Source organism: Blennius ocellaris (genome assembly GCF_963422515.1).
Source record: "Blennius ocellaris genome assembly, contig: SCAFFOLD_104, whole genome shotgun sequence".
NCBI classification, from domain to species: Eukaryota; Metazoa; Chordata; class Actinopteri; order Blenniiformes; family Blenniidae; genus Blennius; species Blennius ocellaris.
Window position 1 is genome coordinate 101,664 of NW_027662014.1, and position 23,010 is coordinate 124,673.

The 23,010-nt window shown below is 47.6% G+C and overlaps 2 protein-coding genes across 3 annotated transcripts in view; one reads left to right on the forward strand and one right to left on the reverse strand.

Moving 5' to 3' along the window:
• Positions 1-10,810, forward strand: part of supt5h (SPT5 homolog, DSIF elongation factor subunit) — a 22,639-nt gene extending 11,829 nt beyond the window's left edge. The window contains 11 exon segments of the mRNA XM_080521888.1: positions 166-253; positions 1,457-1,482; positions 1,484-1,565; positions 1,642-1,744; positions 4,403-4,530; positions 5,136-5,241; positions 5,321-5,479; positions 6,346-6,514; positions 7,917-8,114; positions 10,220-10,315; positions 10,397-10,810. Of these exon segments, the coding sequence (XP_080378014.1) occupies positions 166-253; positions 1,457-1,482; positions 1,484-1,565; positions 1,642-1,744; positions 4,403-4,530; positions 5,136-5,241; positions 5,321-5,479; positions 6,346-6,514; positions 7,917-8,114; positions 10,220-10,315; positions 10,397-10,537 (1,296 nt within the window). The 3' untranslated portion in view covers positions 10,538-10,810.
• On the reverse strand, positions 10,471-20,283 carry rnaset2l (ribonuclease T2, like). 2 transcript variants are annotated; one of them, XM_080521887.1, is made up of 9 exons: positions 20,122-20,283; positions 19,499-19,566; positions 16,148-16,202; positions 15,586-15,653; positions 14,587-14,700; positions 13,712-13,760; positions 13,317-13,391; positions 12,162-12,368; positions 10,471-10,596 (listed from the first exon to the last, which is right to left on the reverse strand). In XM_080521887.1, exons 1-8 carry the CDS (start codon positions 20,251-20,253, stop codon positions 12,165-12,167), a joined length of 765 nt encoding a protein of 254 aa, XP_080378013.1. In that variant the 5' UTR covers positions 20,254-20,283; the 3' UTR covers positions 10,471-10,596; positions 12,162-12,164. The 2 variants fall into 2 exon arrangements, with proteins under 2 accessions (XP_080378013.1, XP_080378012.1); XM_080521886.1 differs by lacking the exon at positions 10,471-10,596 and having other exon boundaries at positions 12,085-12,368.
• Between the last annotated feature and the right edge of the window lie 2,727 nt (positions 20,284-23,010).

A 23,010-nucleotide genomic window follows, 5' to 3' on the forward strand; every position in this document is an offset into this window, starting at 1 on the left:
AATTGTTGTATTATTTTCTGTGATCATTTATCTTTCTTGTTTTTATTTATTTTTAAGTATGCTTGTTTTGTTTAGTCTTTTACCATTTATTGTTATCATTGTTGTTATTTATTATTGTAGCGGGCCTGATGTGTGTGTGTGTGTGTGTGTGTGTGTGTGTTGCAGCCCAGAGACGTGACGAACTTCACGGTGGGGGGCTTCGCCCCCATGAGCCCCCGGATCAGCAGCCCCATGCACCACGGAGGAGGAGGAGGTGAGCAGGAGGTCACAGGGTCGTGCAGCAGAAACGTGTTTCCAGCGTTTTGATGAAGAGAAGTTTTAAAATGTCGGTTTAGACTAAACCCGTGTTGGTTTGAATCCACGGTCTTAACTGAAGGACGTCGTGATGAGGGATTTCCCCCGATGGGCAGCTCGTACCTAGTAACACAAAGTGACCGAGACGTCGTTTTCAAACCGCTGCCATGGAAACCACGAAGTTCTCCGAAACACAAACACAAGAAATGACGCGTTTCCATTTAAGACATTGTGTAAACGGAGCCTTAATGTGCTTTTAGGGGTAGGGTTTAGGGCTAGGATTACGGATAGGGTTAGGGTTTAGAGTTGGAGTTTAGGGTTAGGGATAGGGTTTAGAGTTAGGGTTAGGGTTTAGGGTTAGGTTTAGAGTTAGGGTTAGGGGTAGGGGTAGGGTTTAGGGCTAGGATTACGGATAGGGTTAGGGTTTAGAGTTGGAGTTTAGGGTTAGGGATAGGGTTTAGAGTTAGGGTTAGGGTTTAGGGTTAGGTTTAGAGTTAGGGTTAGGGTTAGGGGTAGGGTTTAGGGCTAGGATTACGGATAGGGTTAGGGTTTAGAGTTAGGGTTAGGGTTTAGGGATAGGTTTAGGGTTTAGAGTTAGGGTTAGAGTTTAGGGTTAGGGATAGGGTTTAGAGTTCGGGTTAGGGTTTAGGGTTATGTTTAGAGTTAGGGTTTAGAGTTAGCGTTAGGGTTTAGAGTTGGGGTTAGGATTTAGGTTCAGGATTTAGAGTTAGGGTTTAGGGTAGGTTTTTGGGTTAGGGTATAGAGTCGGGGTGAGGGTTTGGGTTAAACCCTACCACCTGACAGGTTGGAGGGCTAGGGTTAGAGATTAGAGTTAGGGTTGAGGTTTATGTTTAGGTTTAGGGTTGAACCCTACCACCTGACAGGTTGGAGGGTTAGGGTTAGAGGTTAGAGTTAGGGTTAAGGTTTAGGGTTAGAGTTCAGGTTTAGGTGTAGGGTTAAACCCTACCACCTGACAGGTTGGAGGGTTAGGGTTAGAGATTAGAGTTAGGGTTAGGGTTTAGGGTGAGGGTTCAGGTTTAGGTGTAGGGTTCAGGTTTAGGTGTAGGGTTAAACCCTACCACCTGACAGGTTGGAGGGTGTGGCAGCAGGGGGCCCAGTGAGGAGCCCTGAGGAACACCTTCAACTGCTTCTCTCCCTGCAGGTGCTCAGCAGAGAGGAGGCGGGGGAGGGGGGGATGGGGCGGGGCCGAGGGCGCCGCGACAACGAGCTGATTGGCCAGACGGTTCGCATCTCGCAGGGTCCTTACAAAGGTAAGGTGGGGGGGTGGAGGTGGAGGGGGGGGGGGGGTTGTTGATCGTGTCACTGAGCTCTGGCTGGATTTCCCAGGATACATCGGGGTGGTGAAGGACGCCACGGAGTCGACGGCCCGGGTGGAGCTGCACTCCACCTGCCAGACCATCTCTGTGGACCGCCAGAGACTCACCACCATGTACTGCTGCTCCTCCTGCTGCTCCTCCTCCTGCTCCTCTTACTCTTCCTCCTGCTGCTGCTCTTCCTCCTCCTGCTCCTCTTACTCTTCCTCCTGCTCCTTGTCCTCCTCCACCTCCTGCTGCTCCTCCTCCTGCTGCTCTTCCTCCTCCTGCTCCTCTTACTCTTCCTCCTGCTCCTTGTCCTCCTCCACCTCCTCCTGCTCCTCCTCCTGCTGCTGCTCTTCCTCCTCATGCTCCTCTTACTCTTCCTCCTGCTCCTTGTCCTCCTCCACCTCCTGCTGCTCCTCCTCCTGCTGCTCTTCCTCCTCCTGCTCCTCTTACTCTTCCTCCTGCTCCTTGTCCTCCTCCACCTCCTGCTGCTCCTCCTCCTGCTGCTCTTCCTCCTCCTGCTCCTCTTACTCTTCCTCCTGCTCCTTGTCCTCCTCCACCTCCTGCTGCTCCTCCTCCTGCTGCTCTTCCTCCTCCTGCTCCTTGTCCTCCTCCTCCTCCTGCTCCTCCTCCTGCTGCTCCTCCTCTTCCTCTTCCTGCTGCTCCTCCTGCTCCTCTTACTCTTCCTCCTGCTCCTTGTCCTCTTCTTCTTCCTCCTCCTCCTGCTCCTCCTCTTACTCCTCCTTTTGCTCCTCTTCTTCTTCCACCTCCTCCTGCTGCTCCTCCTGCTTCTTGTCCTCCTCCTCCTGCTCCTCCTCTTACTCCTCCTTTTGCTCCTCTTCCTCTTCTTCTTACTCCTCCTCCTGCTCCTCCTCTTACTCCTCCTTTTGCTCCTCTTCTTCTTCCTCCTCCTCCTGCTCCTCCTCTTCCTCTTCCTATTCTTCCTCCTCCTGCTCCTCCTCCTCTTACTCCTGCTCCTGCTCCTCCTCCTCCTCTCAGTCCGTCACACACACTAGAATCGTTCACATAGTGATGTGGAGTTCAGCGTGTCGACTCGTTTACTGAACGTCTTTCTAGTGGGCGGAGTCACAGGACGTGATGTAGAGAGCAATGCATTCTGGGTAGTGAACAAACTAACAAAGCTAAACACTGATCTGAAGAAGAAGAAAGGAAAAGTTGGAGGAAGAAGTAGAGAGGAGGAAGAAGTAGAGAGGAAGAAGAAGTAGAGAGGAAGAAGAAGTAGAGAGGAAGAAGAAGTAGAGAGGAGGAAGAAGTAGAGAGGAAGAAGAAGTAGAGAGGAAGAAGAAGTAGAGAGGAAGAAGAAGTAGAGAGGAGGAAGAAGTAGAGAGGAAGAAGAAGTAGAGAGGAAGAAGAAGTAGAGAGGAGGAAGAAGTAGAGAGGAGGGAGAAGTAGAGAGGAGGAAGAAGTAGAGAGGAGGAAGAAGTAGAGAGGAGGAAGAAGTAGAGAGGAGGAAGAAGTAGAGAGGAAGAGGAAGAAGTAGAGAGGAGGAAGAAGTAGAGAGGAGGAAGAAGTAGAGAGGAAGAAGTAGAGAGGAGGAAGAAGTAGAGAGGAGGAAGAAGTAGAGAGGAGGAAGAAGTAGAGAGGAAGAAGTAGAGAGGAGGAAGAAGTAGAGAGGAGGAAGAAGTAGAGAGGAAGAAGAAGTAGAGAGGAAGAAGAAGTAGAGAGGAGGAAGAAGTAGAGAGGAGGAAGTAGAGAGGAAGAAGAAGTAGAGAGGAGGAAGAAGTAGAGAGGAAGAAGTAGAGAGGAAGAAGAAGTAGAGAGGAGGAAGAAGTAGAGAGGAAGAAGAAGTAGAGAGGAAGAAGAAGTAGAGAGGAGGGAGAAGTAGAGAGGAGGAAGAAGTAGAGAGGAAGAAGAAGTAGAGAGGAAGAAGAAGTAGAGAGGAAGAAGAAGTAGAGAGGAGGAAGAAGTAGAGAGGAAGAAGAAGTAGAGAGGAAGAAGAAGTAGAGAGGAGGAAGAAGTAGAGAGGAAGAAGAAGTAGAGAGGAAGAAGAAGTAGAGAGGAGGAAGAAGTAGAGAGGAGGAAGAAGTAGAGAGGAAGAAGAAGTAGAGAGGAAGAAGAAGTAGAGAGGAGGAAGAAGTAGAGAGGAGGAAGAAGTAGAGAGGAGGAAGAAGTAGAGAGGAGGAAGAAGTAGAGAGGAGGAAGAAGTAGAGAGGAGGAAGAAGTAGAGAGGAGGAAGAAGTAGAGAGGAGGGAGAAGTAGAGAGGAGGAAGAAGTAGAGAGGAGGAAGAAGTAGAGAGGAGGAAGAAGTAGAGAGGAGGGAGAAGTAGAGAGGAGGGAGAAGTAGAGAGGAAGAAGTAGAGAGGAGGAAGAAGTAGAGAGGAAAAGGAAGAGAAGAGGAAGAAGAGAGGAAGACTCACTGATTTCTGGCCTGAAGACTTTACATGGAGGTTGTTTGGCACTACCCATTAGCCACGAGCTAGCTAGCCTAGCCCCTACGGGCTAAAGAGGCGGGACTTCCTCTTTCGGTCTGGACCAATCAGTGAGCTTCTTCTTCACCTCCTCTCTGGCCAGTGTTTGTTTCAGGCCACAGCGCCCCCTAGCCAGCAGCTGGTGGAACTGCAGGATGTTTTAATTTGTGTTCACAAAGTGTTTCCTCAGTTATGTTTCACCAGCAGTCAGAGTTACGTGATGCACCTGAACGCATCACCAGGTCCTTGTTTGAACGCGTGAGGAAAGAGTAGCGGCTTTTTTTAAAATTGTATTTAATTTTTCTACGGAGCTGGACTCCACTGCGACTCTCTCACCGCCTCCATGGTTTCTGCCTGCAGGGGAGCCAAGAAGCACAGCGGCATGACCTCCGCCCACGGTCGGACCCCCATGTACGGCTCCCAGACCCCCATGTATGGCACCGGCTCCCGGACCCCCATGTACGGCTCCCAGACCCCGCTGCACGACGGTACGGTGCCGCCGCACAAGCTTCCAAGTGAACACCTGTTTCAGAAAGTGCGGCCCGGGGGGTTCCTCAGGGGTTCCTCAGGGTTCCTCGGGTGTTCCTCAGGGCATTGTTGACGTGTTGATGCATTGTTGACGTGTTTTTGACGCATTGTTGACGTGTTTTTGATGCATTGTTGACGTGTTGACGCATTGTTGACACGTTGACGTGTTGTTGACGTGTTTTTGACGCGTTGACGAGTTTTTGACGTGTTGTTGACGAGTTTTTGACGTGTTGTTTACATGTTGACGTGTTGTTGACGAGTTTTTGACGTGTTGTTGACATGTTGACGTGTTTTTGACGTGTTGTTGACGAGTTTTTGACGTGTTGTTGACATGTTTTTGACGAGTTGTTGACGTGTTGTTGATGCGTTGTTAACGAGTTTTTGACATGATGTTGACGTGTTGTTGGCGAGTTTTTGACATGTTGACGTGTTGTTGATGCGTTGTTGACAAGTTTTTGACATGATGTTGACGTGTTGTTGACAAGTTGTTGACGCGTCCGCCCCCGAGGCCCACGTTGTTGTTGTTTTTGTTGACGGGTGCTTCCGCCCTCTGCTGGTCTTGCAGGAAGCCGCACGCCGCACTACGGCTCCCAGACCCCGCTGCATGACGGCAGCCGGACGCCGGGTCAGAGCGGCGCCTGGGACCCCAGCAACCCCAACACGCCGTCCAGGTATCCAGGAGAGACATCCCTCCCCCTCACCCTCCCCCTCCCCCTCCCCCGGTGTTTCTCACTCCGCTCCGTCCCGCAGGAACGAGGAGGAGTACGACTTCGGCTACGACGACGAGCCGTCGCCGTCGCCTCAGGGCTACGGCGGCACGCCCAACCCCCAGACCCCGGGTTACCCAGAAGTCCCCTCTCCGCAGGTCAACCCCCAGTACAACCCCCAGACCCCGGGCACCCCCGCCATGTGAGTACCGAGCCCCTGGTACTACCCCCCACGTACCGAGCCCCTGGTACTACCCCTCCACGTACCGAGCCCCTGGTACTACCCCCCCACAGCTCCTTTTAGTAAGCCGACAGCGAACGAGTCGACGAGAAGTTCAAGAGAAACGTCGCACAGATCTAGAACACACAGATCTATACCAGGGAGATCTATAACACACAGATCTGTAACACACAGATCTATACCAGGAAGATCTACAGCACATGTATCTATACCAGGGAGATCTATAACACACAGATCTATACCAGGAAGATCTATAACACACAGATCTATACCAGGGAGATCTATAACACACAGATCTATACCAGGAAGATCTAAAACACACAGATCTATAACACTTACACATCATTAAGATCTATAAGAAGCAGAGCTATAGCACACTGTTGTACAGCACATAGATCTATAACAAACAGAGCTATTACACACCGTTATACAGCACATAGATCTATAACAAGCAGATCTATAACGAGTCTAGAACAGCAGCAGATCTACAACACCAGGCCATAACATCTACATATACACAAATCTAAAAGACAGATCTAAAACACATAGATCTATGATGCACAGTACACAGATCTAAAACACATAGATCTATGATACACAGTACACAGATCTAAAGCACAGAGATCAGAATAACTGTTGCCAGGTAGAAAAGAGCCAAACAGAAACCCAGAAGGTGTAAAAAACCTAGATGTAGTTCTATGGATAAAATCTAGACATACGTGTCCAGGAGGTGTCCTGGTGAACCGGTCTGGTCCAGGTTCCGTCTCCCGGACGCGTCCCCGAGGGACCTGAGGGACCAGTTTGTGACGTGGTGTATGTGTCCTCAGGTACAACACGGAGCAGTACTCTCCGTACGCCGCGCCGTCCCCTCAGGGCTCCTACCAGCCCAGCCCCAGTCCCCAGAGCTACCACCAGGTGGCGCCGTCACCCGTCGGCTACCAGAACACGCACTCGCCCGCCAGCTACCACCCTACACCCTCGCCCATGGCGTACCAGGTACGACACGGCATTAGTACTCTAGTAGCGCTAGGACTCTAGTAGTGTTAGGACTCTAGTAGCATTAGTGCTCTAGTAGCAGTAGGACTCTACTAGTGTCAGGACTCTAGTAGCATTAGGACTCTAGTAGCGTTAGGACTCTAGTAGCGTTAGGAGTCTTGTAGCGTTAGGACTCTAGTAGCATTAGTACTCTAGTAGTGTTAGTACTCTAGTAGCGTTAGGAGTCTTGTAGCGTTAGGACTCTACTAGTGTTAGGACTCTAGTAGTATTAGGACTCTAGTAGCGTTAGTACTCTAGTAGCATTAGGACTCTAGTAGCATTAGGACTCTAGTAGCTTTAGTACTCTAGTAGCGTTAGTACTCTAGTAGCGTTAGGACTCTAGTAGGGTTAGGACTCTAGTAGCATTAGGACTCTACTAGTGTTAGGACTCTAGTAGCATTAGTACTCTAGTAGTGTTAGTACTCTAGTAACGTTAGTACTCTAGTAGCGTTGGGACTCTAGTAGCGTTAGTACTCTAGTAGTGTTAGTACTCTAGTAACGTTAGGACTCTAGTAGCATTAGTACTCTAGTAGTGTTAGTACTCTCGTAGCGTTAGTACTCTAGCAACGTTAGGACTCTAGTAGCGTTAGGACTCTAGTAGAGTTAGTACTCTCGTAGCGTTAGTACTCTAGCAACGTTAGGACTCTAGTAGCGTTAGGACTCTAGTAGTGTTAGTACTCTAGTAACGTTAGTACTCTAGTAGCATTAGGACTCTGGTAGTGTTAGTACTCTAGTAACGTTAGTACTCTAGTAGCGTTGGGACTCTAGTAGCGTTAGTACTCTAGTAGTGTTAGCACTCTAGTAACGTTAGTACTCTAGTAGCGTTGGGACTCTAGTAGCGTTAGTACTCTAGTAGTGTTAGTACTCTAGTAACATTAGTACTCTAGTAACGTTAGGACTCTAGTAGCGTTAGGACTCTAGTAGCATTAGTACTCTAGTAACATTAGTACTCTAGTAGCATTAGTACTCTAGTAGCGTTAGGACTGTAGTAGTGTTAGTACTCTACTAGCGTTAGTACTCTAGTAGCGTTAGGACTCTAGTAGCGTTAAGACTCTAGTAGCGTTAAGACTCTAGTAGCGTTAAGACTCTAGTAGCGTTAGTACTCTAGTAACGTTAGGACTCTAGTAGCATTAGTACTCCAGCAGCGTTACTACTCAGTAGCATTAGTACGCAGTAGCATTGGGACTCTAGTAGCGTTAAGACTCTAGTAGCGTTAAGACTCTAGTAGCGTTAAGACTCTAGTAACGTTAGGACTCTAGTAGCATTAGTACTCCAGCAGCGTTACTACTCAGTAGCATTAGGACTCTAGTAGCGTTAGGACTCGGTAGTACTCACTAGTGCCACTCCCTGCCGCCCCCTGCAGGCCAGCCCCAGCCCCAGCCCGGTGGGCTACAGCCCCATGACGCCCGGAGCGCCCTCTCCTGGGGGGTACAACCCTCACACCCCCGGGTCCAACATCGAGCAGGGCGGCAGCGACTGGGTCACCACCGACATCCTGGTCCGGGTCAAGGACTCCTTCATGGACCTCATGGGCCAGATGGGCGTCATCCGCAGCGTCACGGTGAGGGCAGGGCAGGAAGTGATGTCACAGGAAGTGATGTCACAGGACACGCCTGAAATCTTGCTTTCTTTAATAGTTGGTATAGTTAGCGGTATTGGTATGACACGCCGATAGTAACTCATTAAATTCACCTGGAAGATGCTCTATTGAGATTGAGAGATTGAGATTGAGTTACTTTATTGTCATTGTACAGGTACAGGTACAGGTACAGGTACAGGTACAGGTACAGGTACAGCGAAATTGCTTTAACATAGAAAGTTTTGGGGAAAGAAGGACACATGAGGTGAGGAGAGGAGGGAAAAAGGCAGATTAAAGACTGTGTTCTGAGGAGCACAGTCTGTAATTGGGGAAAAAACCACCTCGGGCACGTTTAGCATCAACACAGACAGGTTACAACATTTCTCCAGACAGCATTTGGGATACATGAAGGGAAGTTCTGCAGTCCGCCACTAGGAGAAGGTTTTTTCAGGCGCGACGCCGCCCTCTCCAGTGGCCTCTGCTGGTGGTTGGGGGTAGGGGCACAGCGAAAGCGGTGAATGTCCTGGGAATTCCAGAGGCAAGAATGTCCGGGGAGGGAAGGTGGGAGGAGGGGTAGTAAGGGGTGAGGGGGTGGGGGCAGAGCCTTGATTCACACACTCATCCAGGAGATATGAAGACAAAACACAGCTTTGGCAGCTGGGTGTCTGGGAGCCAAATCTTGATTTTCTTTGTTTTCGTTCAGGCGCGTCAGCTTTATCCGTCGACCTTGAGTGTCTCTGGTCTCACACTGCTGCTCCAATTGTGGCAGAATAATGATGATTAGCTTCCCTCCGAGCTCGAATATCCTCCAAGATCGATCCAATTTCACGTAAACGTTCAAGAATCGTGACCTGCACGCGCTTGAGTTCGTTTAACATCTGAGTCTGAGCGTTCAAAGCTCGGCACAGTCCTTCAGTGACGATAGGCAGCCTTCCCAATGCAGCTGCTAGCGTCTTCTCAACTTTTCAATAGATCAGAAAGCTGCCAGCTCCAATCAGCAGCATACCTGCTATCATGAATCCCAATATGTAGAGGTCCTCCACATCCTCCATGGAAAGAATGGCCAAACACAGTTGCCTCCAGGAACCCCAGGAATCCAGCATGTATCCGGCTGCAAACGTCCCATCGGGACATGCAGGCTCTCCTTTGCAGATCGTCGTGTCGTAAAAATTTGGTCGATCGCATTGAGAGACCAGCTGATCAATTCCATGGTTCCGGTTAGGTTCGGATGCGGGTCTGAAGAGATTCTCTTGATAGATCGGACACAAGACAGTACAGTACAGGATGAAGCAGCAAGCGGGGAGGGCGAGCGGGAGAGGAGAGGAGAAAGAAAAGCGTCCGCCTTCGCTGAGAGCCAGAAGAAGAAGGGGTAGGGGGTATATAATATAATATATAATCTGGATTAGAGGAGGAAGATGCTCTATAATCTGAGATTAGAGGAGGAAGATGCTCTATAATCTGAGATTAGAGGAGGAAGATGCTCTATAATCTGAGATTAGAGGAGGAAGACGCTCTATAATATGGATGAGAGGAGGAAGATGCTCTATAATATGGATTAGAGGAGGAAGATGCTCTATAATCTGATGTCAGAGGAGGAAGGTGCTCTATAATCTGGTGTTAGAGGAGAAAGATGCTCTGTAATCTGGATTAGAGGAAGAAGATGCTCTATAATCTGGTGTTAGAGGAGAAAGATGCTCTATAATCTGAGGTTAGAGGTGGAAGATACTATATAATCTAGATTAGAGGGGGAAGATGCTCTATAATCTGGATCAGAGGAGGAAGATGATCTATAATCTGGTGTTAGAGGAGGAAGATGCTCTATAATCTGGATTAGAGGAGCAAGATACTCTATAATCTGGTGTTAGCTTTTTCAGCTAATGCTACTTCACTATAAATTAAGTGTGTGTGTGTGTGTGTGTGTGTGTGTGTGTGTGTGTGTGTGTGTGTGTGTGTGTGTGTGTGTGTGTGTGTGTGTGTGTGTGTGTGTGTGTGTGTGTGTGTGTGTGTGTGTGTGTGTGTGTGTGTGTGTGTGTGTGTGTGTGTGTGTGTGTGTGTGTGTGTGTGTGTGTGCGCGTGTGCGCGCGCAGGGGGGGATGTGCTCGGTCTTCATGCAGGAGTCAGAGAAGGTGGTCAGCATCAGCAGCGACCACCTGGAACCCGTCACTCCCACCAAGAACAACAAGGTGAGAGCAGCCGGTCACTTCCTGCGCCGACCCTTCAGATTAAAGCGTCTGGTGGTAACCCCCTCCCGCTCCCCCCCGCAGGTGAAGGTGATCCTGGGCGAGGACCGCGAGGCCACGGGGATCCTGCTCAGCATCGACGGGGACGACGGCATCGTGCGCATGGAGCTGGACGACCAGCTGAAGATCCTCAACCTGCGCTTCCTGGGCCGCCTGGAGCACTGAGGGGGGGCGGGGCCACAGGGGGGGAGGGGGCGGGGCCACGGGGGAGGGGCAGCCAGAGACTGTTGGGAGCAAAGTGGGCGTGGTCACTCGAGTCGTATAGAAGCAGGCAGCCCCTCCCCCCCACCACCACCACCACCCCTCCTTTTTTTTTTTTTTTTTCTTTTGTTGTTGTTTTGTTTTTGTTGTTATTTTTATTTCCATGACTTCCTCAGTGTTCGGTTTTAGTGCTTCTTTTTATCGTTCTTGGGTTTTCTGGAGCGCCGCCGTCAATAAACTCCGTCTTTGAACGTGCGTCAGTCTGGTCTGGTTGTTTGCCCCCCCCCCCCCCCCCCCCCATCTCGGTGTCCCCCCCCCCCCCCGTCCTGCAGACGTCACAACTTCCAAGTTCAAACTTCAGCGGCGTTTCCACGACTCTGCTCTGGAGCGCCGATGACGCAACTCTGGAACCTTATTGAAAAGTGGCCTGTTGCCATGGAAACGGTCGTCTGTTTTCAGTGTTTACAGCCGATTGTTTCCTGACCGACGTGTCAAAAAGTAGAGCGCAGACCTTCGCCAACGCCACATTTGTTTTGCCAAATCGAGTTAGCGTTGCTAGCGCGTTTGTTCATACCGATGCTAACTAGCCTGTCGGGTAGCTACATCACTGTATCCATGGCAACACCATAAATGGGCCTCAGACACTCGCTGGGATTTTAGCTGACTTTTTTTTTTTCAGAAATTAAACTTTTTTTGACTTGACGACGATCAGTTTGGTTAAAAAAAAGAACTGAAATATATTTTAAAGCCTGAAAGGTCCTGTTTGATCTACCCTTTGATGTCGATAAAGAAGCCAAGAACCCTGTAGAAGAAGATTTAACTGGTCATGAATTCTGCTTCTTCACAAAGTGAATGAAACAAGGAGTTCCTCAGGGATTCCAAATGTCCATTTTAACCTCCTCCCTTCCTCCCTTTCTTCCTTCCTGCAGGACCTTTCACCTTTATATTAATGCCTGGAGCTTCAGCCGATTGTTTCCTGATTAACGTGTCTGGTATCATAACAAAAACTAGAGCTACAATTGGTAGAGCGCAGACCTTCACCAACGCCACATTTGTTTTGCCAAATCGAGTTAGCGTTGCTCGTGCGCTAGCGCATACGATGCTAACTAGCCTGTCGGGTAGCTACATCACTGAAACACTGTGCTGCAAGCGTCTCCATGGCAACACTGTAAATGGGCCTCAGACACTCACTGGGATTTTAGCTGAGTTGTTTTTTTGTTTTTTTCAGACATTCAACTTTTTTTCACTTGACGACCCTTTGATGTTGTTAAAGAACCCAAGAACCCTGTGGAAGAAGATTTAACTGGTCATGAATTCTGCTTCTTCACAAAGTGAATGAAACAAGGAGTTCCTCAGGGATTACAAACGTCCATTTTAATCTCCTTCCTCCCTCCCTTACTCCCTTTCTTCCTTCCTTCGGGACCTTTCATCTTTATATTGCTGCCTGAAGCTTCAGCCGATTGTTTCTTCCAGATCAGTCGAACGCGTCGGTGACGAGATGATCATTTTATTTCAGAGAAGAATCAGAGGCAAGAATTTTTAAACTGATACAAGAACGTTTTTGGCCGCCGCCGCCGCTAGCTGCTACCTGCTAGCCGCAGGGCCGGTAGGGCCGCTGGTGGTCGATGGGGACGAAGTAGAGGGGCGTGTCCGGGGGACAGGGGTGCCCGGGGGAGGCGGAGGAATCCAGACCAGGCGTCTCCGAGAAGCGCCGTCCCTCCTCGGCGTGGGAGGTGCAGCCGGTGATGAGGCTGCGGCTCAGCGGGACCTTCACCTGGAACCACACCTGCCGGCCCTGTGGGCGGAGACGTCACAACACCGACGGTAAGTCAGTGACCCCCCCCCCCGGCGCAAGTTTTCAGATCCTTCTTTACTCTTTGAAATGAGTGAAAACTCATTGGTTTTGCATTTTCGGCTTCAGGAGGGTTCCACGTTTAGACGGATGTTTGAAAACCGTTTCTGCGGCAACGGCAGAAACTCTTTCAACTCTGCAGAGTATTTCCTCAAAGGGTTATTTTCGCCGTTTTCGCGGAGTCAAAGCGTTTTTTGCGGCCCCAAGCCGGAAACACAAAAACACGTCGATTTTGTGTTTTCACCTGAAATTGTTGTCGTGTAAACAGACCCTCAATGTCCCTAAAGTACTGAAGTATTACCATCAGTAACCTCTCGTCCATGGTCAGTACGAACATCTACCATGAGGTGTGTTTGGCAGGAAGAGCTGAATGTCGTCTGCGTAGAGTGACGGTGAAACTCATTGAAGCAAGACTTTCACCAAGTTGTGGATTCATAGAAGTTTTTCCTGACGTTGGTTGGTTGGTTGGTTGGTTGTGTCTCGGTCGGTTGGTTGGTTGTCTCAGTTGGTTGGTTGGTTGGTCGGTCGGTCGGTTGGTTGTGTCTCGGTTGGTCGGTCGGTTGGTTGGCTGTCTCAGTTGGTCGGTCGGTCGGTCGGTTGGTTGTGTCTCGGTTGGTCGGTCGGTTGTGTCTCAGTTGGTCGGTCGGTTGGTTGTGTCTCGGTCGGTCGGTCGGTTGTGTCTCAGTTGGTCGGTCGGTTGGTTGTGTCTCGGTCGGTCGGTCGGTCGGTTGTGTCTCAGTTGGTCGGTCGGTCATGTCTCAGTTGGTCGGTCGGTTGGTTGTGTCTCGGTCGGTCGGTCGGTTGGTTGTGTCTCAGTTGGTCAGTTGGTTGGTTGTGTCTCAGTCGGTTTAAGAACAAAGTCCAACCCTTTTTCACCCACAACGATCTGACCTGCTCGTCTTTGACGCACTGGACCTCAGCCAGGTGTCCCACCACTGGTACCAGGGCTTTCTTCACGTCTTCAACCTGAGGACAAACCTTCCATTGGTTCTCAAGGGAGACATGGAGCACAGATTCACACAGGAAGTGAAGGACAACAGCTGCTGTCATCAGAAGAACCAGGGACCGATTGTCCAGGAACCAGAGACGTCACTCTTCAGTGTGTCTTCGTTATTCGGTTAGTTGTTTTCATGTGTTTGTTCTTTGGTGTTTATTCTGCGGTTGTGTTGTGAATATTTAGTTGGTCGTCTGGTTGGTTGTGTCTCGGTTGGTTGGTTGGTTGGTTGGTTGGTTGGTTGGTTGGTTGGTTAGTTGTGTCTCGGTTGGTCTGCTGGTTGAGAGGATACCTGGTAGGGTTGGTCACAGGACGGGGTGATGCTGGCGGCCTCCAGTAACCTGAAAAGACAAATGAAAGTGTGTCAGTAGTTTGTAAAGAGCAGCGATACGTGACGCTCGAGAACCTGATACTATAAACCCTGGGTCACGATGTCCACTGGTGGACAGACGTGACGCTCGAGAACCTGATACTATAAATCCTGGGACACGAGGTCCACTGGTGGACAGACAAAAGACTGGAGCTGCTGGTTGTGTCTCATGGTCAGTCTGAGAGAAAACGCTGAGTCGTGAGCGTAGAGTGAGTAACGACTCACTACAACACATCACATGAAGCCTCGCGGCTTCGTTTAGGTCGTTATCAACTGGTTAGTTGGTTTAGAGGAACGTTAACCTGGTTATACTATACTTTACTTTTACTATGAGCTTGGGTGGTTGGTAATATTCTGGTTGGTCGGTAACTGGTGGTAAACCGACATAGTAAACTACCATAATAAACTAACAGGGTAAACTACCATGGTAAACTACCAAAATAAATCACCATGGTAAACTACCATAATAAATCAACATGGTAAACTACCATGATAAACTACCATGGTAAACTACCATGATAAACTACCATAATAAACCAACATGGTAAACTACCATGGTAAACTACCATAATAAACTACCATGATAAACTACCACGGTAAACTACCATGATAAACTACCACAGTAAACTACCATAATAAACTACCATGGTAAACTACCATAATAAACTACCATGATAAACTACCATGGTAAACTACCATGGTAAACTACCATAATAAACTACCATGGTAAACTACCATAATAAACTACCATGGTAAACTACCATAATAAACTACCACAATAGGAGTGTAGGACTCACCTCTGGATATCCATTTGAGCTCGGAGTTTCAGGCAGACCTGGAAGTATCTGAGAGGAGAGTTCAGTCCTTCAACACAAGCTGCTGTGGAACCGTGCTTCTCCCACTCCTCCTTCCTGGAGGGAGGGAGGGGGGAGGGAGGGAGGAGAGAGGAGGGAGGGAGGGGGGAGGGACATTTGGGTCAAACAGTGTTGGGGGAGGTGAAGGAATACCAGAAGGAGTACCAGGAGGAGTACCAGGAGGAATACCAGAAGGAGTACCAGGAGGAATACCAGAAGGTGTACCAGAAGGAATACCAGAAGGTGTACCAGGAGGAGTACCAGGAGGAATACCAGGAGTACCAGGAAGAATACCAGAAGGAATACCAGAAGGTGTACCAGGAGGAATACCAGAAGGAGTACCAGGGGGAATACCAGAAGGAGTACCAGGAGGAATACCAGAAGGTGTACCAGAAGGAATACCAGAAGGTGTACCAGGAGGAGTACCAGGAGGAATACCAGGAGTACCAGGAAGAATACCAGAAGGAATACCAGAAGGTGTACCAGGAGGAATACCAGGAGTACCAGGAAGAATACCAGAAGGAATACCAGAAGGAATACCAGGAAAAATACCAGAAGGAGTACCAGGAGGAGTACCAGGAGTAATACCAGAAGGAGTACCAGGAGGAATACCAGGAGGAGTACCAGGAGGAATACCAGAAGGAGTACCAGGAGGAATACCAGAAGGAGTACCAGGAGGAATACCAGAAGGAGTGCCAGGAGGAATACCAGGAGGAATACCAGGAAGAATACCAGGAGGAGTACCAGAAGGAGACCTAGAAGGAATACCAAACGGTGTACCAGTAGGAATACCAGAAGGTGTACCAGGAGGAATACCAGGAGGAGTACCAGGAGGAATACCAGAAGGAGTACCAGGAGGAATACCAGAAGGAGTACCAGGAGGAATACCAGGAGTACCAGGAGGAATACCAGGAGTACCAGGAGGAGTACTAGGAGCATTACCAGAAGGTGAAGCTGGTCCTGGTCTTCAGGAGCGACGGCCACTGGTCCTCCAGCTCGTCCTGCAGCTCCTGCAACAAACAGCCCAGCTTCAGGGCCCCACAGGGGGGACGGCGACACCGGTCGCTGAAAACAACCTTCTGACCACACATGCTCTGTAGACACAATCACAACCAGGTCCAGGAGGACCAGGGAACCATGGAACCATAGAACCATGGAACTAGGTCCAGGAGAACCAGGGAACCATGGAACCATAGAACCAGGTCCAGGAGGACCAGGGAACCAGGGACCAGGTCCAGGAGGACCAGGGAAGCATGGAACCATAGAACCAGGTCCAGGAGGACCAGGGAACCATTGAACCATATAACCAGGTACAGCAGAACCAGGAAACCATGGAACCATAGAACCAGGTCCAGGAGGACCAGGGAACCAGCAACCAGGCCCAGGAGAACCAGGTCCAGGAGAACCAGGTCCAGGAGAACCAGGGAACCAGGAACCATATAACCAGGTCCAGGAGAACCATGGAACCGAGAGGACCAGGTGATCTGGTCTGAGCAGGACTCACCTGGATGTCTGAGGGGAACAAGGGCCAACATCTGCAGGAGGTCCTGGTCTGGGGCCTGAGGACAGAACCACAACCTGAGTACCAGGAGGACTGGACCACAACCTGAGTACCAGGAGGACTGGACTACAACCTGAGTACCAGGAGGACTGGACCACAACCTGAGTACCAGGAGGACAGAACCACAACCTGAGTACCAGGAGGACTGGACTACAACCTGAGTACCAGGAGGACTGGACCACAACCTGAGTACCAGGAGGACAGAACCACAACCTGAGTACCAGGAGGACTGGACCACAACCTGAGTACCAGGAGGACTGGACCACAACCTGAGTACCAGAAGGACTGGACTACAACCTGAGTACCAGGAGGACTGGACCACAACCTGAGTACCAGGAGGACTGGACTACAACCTGAGTACCAGGAGGACTGGACTACAACCTGAGTACCAGGAGGACTGGACTACAACCTGAGTACCAGGAGGACTGGACCACAACCTGAGTACCAGGAATACTGGACTACAACCTGGACTACACCTGTTTTGTTGTACATTGTGTTGTGTTGTGTTTTATGTTGTCATATTGTGTGTTGTTTATTGTTGTGTTGTTGTATTAATGTGTTGACATGTTGTTGTATTGACATGTTGTTGTATTGACGTGTTGTTGTGTTGACGTGTTGTTGTATTGACGTGTTGTTGTGTTGACATGTTGTGTTGACGTGTTGTGTTGACGTGTTGTTGTATTGACGTGTTGTTGTGTTGACATGTTGTTGTATTGATGTGTTGTTGTGTTGACATGTGTTGACGTGTTGTTGTGTTGACGTGTTGTTGTGTTGACGTGTTGTTGTATTGACGTGTTGTTGTGTTGACATGTTGTTGTATTGACGTGTTGTTGTGTTGACGTGTTGTTGTATTGACGTGTTGTTGTGTTGACATGTTGTATTGACGTGTTGTTGTGTTGACGTGTTGTATTGACGTGTTGTTGTGTTGACATGTTGTATTGACGTGTTGTTGTGTTGACATGTTGTGTTGACGTGTTGTTGTATTGACGTGTTGTTGTGTTGACATGTTGTTGTGTTGACGTGTTGTTGCATTGACGTGTTGTTGCATTGACGTGTTGTTGTGTTGACGTGTTGTTGTGTTGACGTGTTGTTGTGTTGACATGTTGTTGTATTGACATGTTGTTGTGTTGACGTGTTGTTGTGTTGACGTGTTGTTGCATTGACATGTTGTTGTATTGACGTGTTGTTGTGTTGACATGTTGTGTTGATGTGTTGTTGTGTTGACATGTTGTGTTGACATGTTGTGTTGACATGTTGTTGTATTGACGTGTTGTTGTATTGACATGTTGTGTTGACGTGTTGTTGTATTGACATGTTGTTGTATTAACGTGTTGTTGTATTGACATGTTGTGTTGACGTGTTGTTGTGTTGACGTGTTGTTGTATTGACGTGTTGTTGTATTGACATGTTGTGTTGACGTGTTGTTGTATTGACATGTTGTTGTATCAACAGGTTGTTGTATTGACATGTTGTGTTGACGTGTTGTTGTGTTGACGTGTTGTTGTGTTGACGTGTTGTTGTGTTGACATGTTGTTGTGTTGACGTGTTGTTGTATTGACATGTTGTTGTATTGACATGTTGTGTTGACGTGTTGTATTGACATGTTGTTGTATTAACATGTTGTTGTATTGACATGTTGTGTTGACGTGTTGTTATGTTGACGTGTTGTTGCATTGACATGTTGTTGTGTTGACGTGTTGTTGTATTGACATGTTGTTGTATTGACATGTTGGTTTGACATGTTGTTGTATTGACATGTTGTTGTGTGGACGTGTTGTTGTATTGATGTGTTGTTGTGTTGACGTGTTGTTGTATTGAAATGTTGTTGTGTTGACATGTTGTTGTGTTGACGTGTTGTTGTCTTGACGTGTTGTTGTATTGACATGTTGTTGTGTTGACGTGTTGTTGTATTGACATGTTGTTGTGTTGACGTGTTGTTGTATTGATGTGTTGTTGTGTTGACATGTTGTTGTGTTGACGTGTTGTTGTATTGACATGTTGTTGTATTAACATGTTGTTGTATTGATATGTTGACTTGACGTGTTGTTGTGTTGACGTGTTGTTGCATTGACATGTTGTTGTGTTGACGTGTTGTTGTGTTGACGTGTTGTTGTATTGACATGTTGTTGTATTGACATGTTGTGTTGACGTGTTGTTGTATTGACATGTTGTTGTGTTGACGTGTTGTTGTATTGACATGTTGTTGTGTTGACATGTTGTGTTGACGTGTTGTTGTATTGACATGTTGTTGTGTTGACGTGTTGTTGTATTGACATGTTGTTGTATTGACATGTTGTGTTGACGTGTTGTTGTATTGACATGTTGTTGTGTTGACGTGTTGTTGTATTGACATGTTGTTGTGTTGACGTGTTGTTGTATTGACATGTTGTTGTGTTGACGTGTTGTTGTATTGACATGTTGTTGTGTGGACGTGTTGTTGTATTGATGTGTTGTTGTGTTGACGTGTTGTTGTATTGACATGTTGTTGTGTTGACATGTTGTTGTATTGACGTGTTGTTGTCTTGACGTGTTGTTGTATTGACATGTTGTTGTGTTGACGTGTTGTTGTATTGACATGTTGTTGTGTTGACGTGTTGTTGTATTGACATGTTGTTGTCTTGACGTGTTGTTGTATTGACATGTTGTGTTGACGTGTTGTTGTGTTGACATGTTGTTGTGTGGACGTGTTGTTGTATTGACATGTTGTTGTGTGGACGTGTTGTTGTATTGACGTGTTGTTGTATTGACATGTTGTTGTCTTGACGTGTTGTTGTATTGACATGTTGTGTTGACGTGTTGTTGTATTGACATGTTGTTGTGTGGACGTGTTGTTGTATTGATGTGTTGTTGTGTTGACGTGTTGTTGTCTTGACGTGTTGTTGTATTGACATGTTGTGTTGACGTGTTGTTGTATTGACATGTTGTTGTGTGGACGTGTTGTATTGATGTGTTGTTGTGTTGACGTGTTGTTGTATTTACATGTTGTTGTGTGGACGTGTTGTTGTATTGATATGTGTTTGTGTTGACGTGTTGTTGTATTGACATGTTGTTGTCTTGACGTGTTGTTGTATTGACATGTTGTGTTGACGTGTTGTTGTCTTGACGTGTTGTTGTATTGACGTGTTGTTGTCTTGACGTGTTGTTGTATTGACATGTTGTGTTGACGTGTTGTTGTATTGACGTGTTGTTGTGTGGACGTGTTGTTGTATTGATGTGTTGTTGTATTGACGTGTTGTTGTATTGTTGTTGTTGTTGTTGTTGTTGTTGTTGTTGTTGTTGTTGTTGTTGTTGTACCACAGGCCGTGGATGGTCCAGCCCTTGACGTCCTCTGGGATTCTGCACAGAGACTCGTTGTTCAGCGACTGAAGAAGAAACGACAGAAAGAAACGTTGTAACAGGAAATGACCTCAGAGGGCGAGCCCGCCCCTTTCCTTCACTTCCTGCTGATGAAGAGGAAGAGGAAGAGGAAGAGGAGGAGGAGGAGCAGGAGGAGGAGGAGGAGGAGCAGGAGGAGCAGGAGGAGGAGGAGGAGCAGCAGGAGCAGCAGGAGGAGCAGCAACAGGAGCAGGAGGAGGAGCAGGAGGAGGAGGAGGAGGAGGAGCAGCAGGAGGAGCAGCAACAGGAGCAGGAGGAGGAGCAGCAGGAGGAGGAGGAGGAGCAGGAGGAGCAGCAGCAGGAGCAGCAGCAGGAGGAGGAGGAGGAGCAGGAGGAGCAGCAGCAGGAGGAGGAGGAGCAGCAGGAGGAGCAGCAGGAGGAGCAGCAGGAGGAGGAGCAGCAGCAGGAGCAGGAGGAGGAGCAGGAGGAGCAGCAGGAGGAGGAGGAGGAGCAGGAGGAGCAGCAGGAGCAGCAGCAGGAGGAGGAGGAGGAGCAGCAGGAGGAGCAGCAGGAGGAGCAGCAGGAGGAGGAGGAGGACTCACCTGGCAGAAGCCTCCAGGCCACTGCAGAGTGAAAACCAAACACTCCCAGGAGCAGAACGACTCGTCGGCCTGCAGCCTGGATCCTCGGCAGCCATGTTGCTCCTCCTCCCAGCCGCCCCCTGCTGTCGCCATGACGACGGGATGCAGCAGCAGCAGCGCAGTACTCACAACGACCAGCGGAGCGGGGGGCAGCAGAGAGCAGCTCATCTCATCACACTGTACAGAGGACACGAGTACTGATACTCTCACTACATGAAGGTAGCGAGTACTGTTACTAATACTCTCACTACATGAAGGTAGTGAGTACTGTTACTAATACTCTCACTACATGAAGGTAGCGAGTACTGTTACTATTACTCTCACTACATGAAGGCAATGAGTACTGTTACTATTACTCTCACTACATGAAGGCAATGAGTACTGTTACTAATACTCTCACTACATGAAGGTAGCGAGTACTGTTACTATTACTCTCACTACATGAAGGCAATGAGTACTGTTACTATTACTCTCACTACATGAAGGCAATGAGTACTGTTACTATTACTCTCACTACATGAAGGCAATGAGTACTGTTACTATTACTCTCACTACATGAAGGCAATGAGTACTGTTACTAATACTCTCACTACATGAAGGTAGCGAGTACTGTTACTAATACTCTCACTACATGAAGGCAATGAGTACTACTACTAATACTCTCACTACATGAAGGCAATGAGTACTGTTGCTAATACTCTCACTACATGAAGGTAGTGAGTACTGTTACTAATACTCTCACTACATGAAGGTAGTGAGTACTGTTACTAATACTCTCACTACATGAAGGTAGTGAGTACTGTTACTAATACTCTCACTACATGAAGGTAGAGAGTACTGTTACTAATACTCTCACTACAAGAAGACAGTGAGTACTGTTACTAATACTCTCACTATATGAAGACAGTGAGTACTGTTGCTAATACTCTCACTATATGAAGACAGTGAGTACTGTTACTAATACTCTCACTACATGAAGGTAGTGAGTACTGTTACTAATACTCTCACTACATGAAGACAGTGAGTACTGTTACTAATACTCTCACTACATGAAGACAGTGAGTACTGTTACTAATACTCTCACTACATGAAGGTAGTGAGTACTGTTACTAATACTCTCACTACATGAAGACAGTGAGTACTGTTACTAATACTCTCACTATATGAAGACAGTGAGTACTGTTACTAATACTCTCACTACATGAAGACAGTGAGTACTGTTACTAATACTCTCACTACATGAAGACAGTGAGTACTGTTACTAATACTCTCACTACATGAAGACAGTGAGTACTGTTACTAATACTCTCACTATATGAAGACAGTGAGTACTGTTACTAATACTCTCACTACATGAAGACAGTGAGTACTGTTACTAATACTCTCACTACATGAAGACAGTGAGTACTGTTACTAATACTCTCACTATATGAAGACAGTGAGTACTGTTACTAATACTCTCACTATATGAAGACAGTGAGTACTGTTACTAATACTCTCACTACATGAAGGTAGTGAGTACTGTTACTAATACTCTCACTATATGAAGACAGTGAGTACTGTTACTAATACTCTCACTACATGAAGGCAATGAGTACTGTTGCTAATACTCTCACTACATGAAGGCAATGCGTACTGTTGCTATTACTCTCACTACATGAAGGTAATGAGTACTGTTACTAATACTCTCACTACATGAAGACAGTGAGTACTGTTACTAATACTCTCACTACATGAAGACAGTGAGTACTGTTACTAATACTCTCACTACATGAAGGTAGCGAGTACTGTTACTAATAATCTCACTACATGAAGGCAATGAGTACTGTTACTAATACTCTCACTATATGAAGACAGTGAGTACTGTTGCTAATAATCTCACTACATGAAGGCAATGAGTACTGTTCCTAATACTCTCACTACATGAAGACAGTGAGTACTGTTACTAATACTCTCACTACATGAAGGTAGTGAGTACTGTTACTAATACTCTCACTACATGAAGGTAGTGAGTACTGTTACTAATACTCTCACTACATGAAGGTAGTGAGTACTGTTACTAATACTCTCACTACATGAAGGTAGTGAGTACTGTTACTAATACTCTCACTATATGAAGACAGTGAGTACTGTTACTAATACTCTCAGTACACGATGACAGTGAGTACTTTCATTACTAGTTATATCAGAGTACTTGCATAATTGTTGAATCTCTAAATACATGAAAGTAATTGAGTAAAGACAATACTTCTGTACTTCTCCTCTTCATACTTAACGGTAATACTTGGATACACATTGTAATGATACTTTAGTTATCTTCCTGTAGAATTTGTGTACTTTAACTACTGAATTCTACAACTTGCATGAAAATACTGACCTTTTAGTAGTAACACATTAAAGTTACAAGTCAAGTTACACATGTAGGATTACTTGTAGGATGAAGACATGGCTCGCTGGAGCAGTACAGAGCAGAGTAGTTACTTTAAAGTAAAGTTACCTGCAGTACTGAGGAGTACTGAGGACGGTCTCACGGTGTTGACCCAGTCGGAGCTTCACACTGAACTTCTGCTCCTCAAGCAGAAGTGACGCTTCCTGTCCCGCTGCAGAGCTCAGAGTCACGTGATGCACCTGAACGCCTCACTAGTCCTCTGATCATCGTCCACATGTTCCTGAGGGTTCATCTTCTTTTAGCGCCATTTTATAAATAGTCTCTCAACCTCTCGTCCTCTTGTCCTCTCAACCTCTCGTCCTCTCGTCCTCTCGTCCTCTTGTCCTCTCGTCCTCTCAACCTCTCGTCCTCTCGTCCTCTTGTCCTCTCGTCCTCTTGTCCTCTCGTCCTCTCAACCTCTC

What these genes read in the sequence shown, in the direction of transcription:
- rnaset2l (XM_080521887.1), bottom strand. Translation starts at nt 20,253, where the DNA reads ATGGCGACAGCAGGGGGCGGCTGGGAGGAGGAGCAACATGGCTGCCGA. An exon ending in GGCCTGGAGGCTTCTGCCAG is followed by an intron (nt 19,567 to 20,121) that starts GTGAGTCCTCCT and finishes TTTCTTCTTCAG; the next exon opens with TCGCTGAACAACGAGTCTCT. An exon ending in TGTTCCCCTCAGACATCCAG is followed by an intron (nt 15,654 to 16,147) that starts GTGAGTCCTGCT and finishes TGTTTGTTGCAG; the next exon opens with GAGCTGCAGGACGAGCTGGA.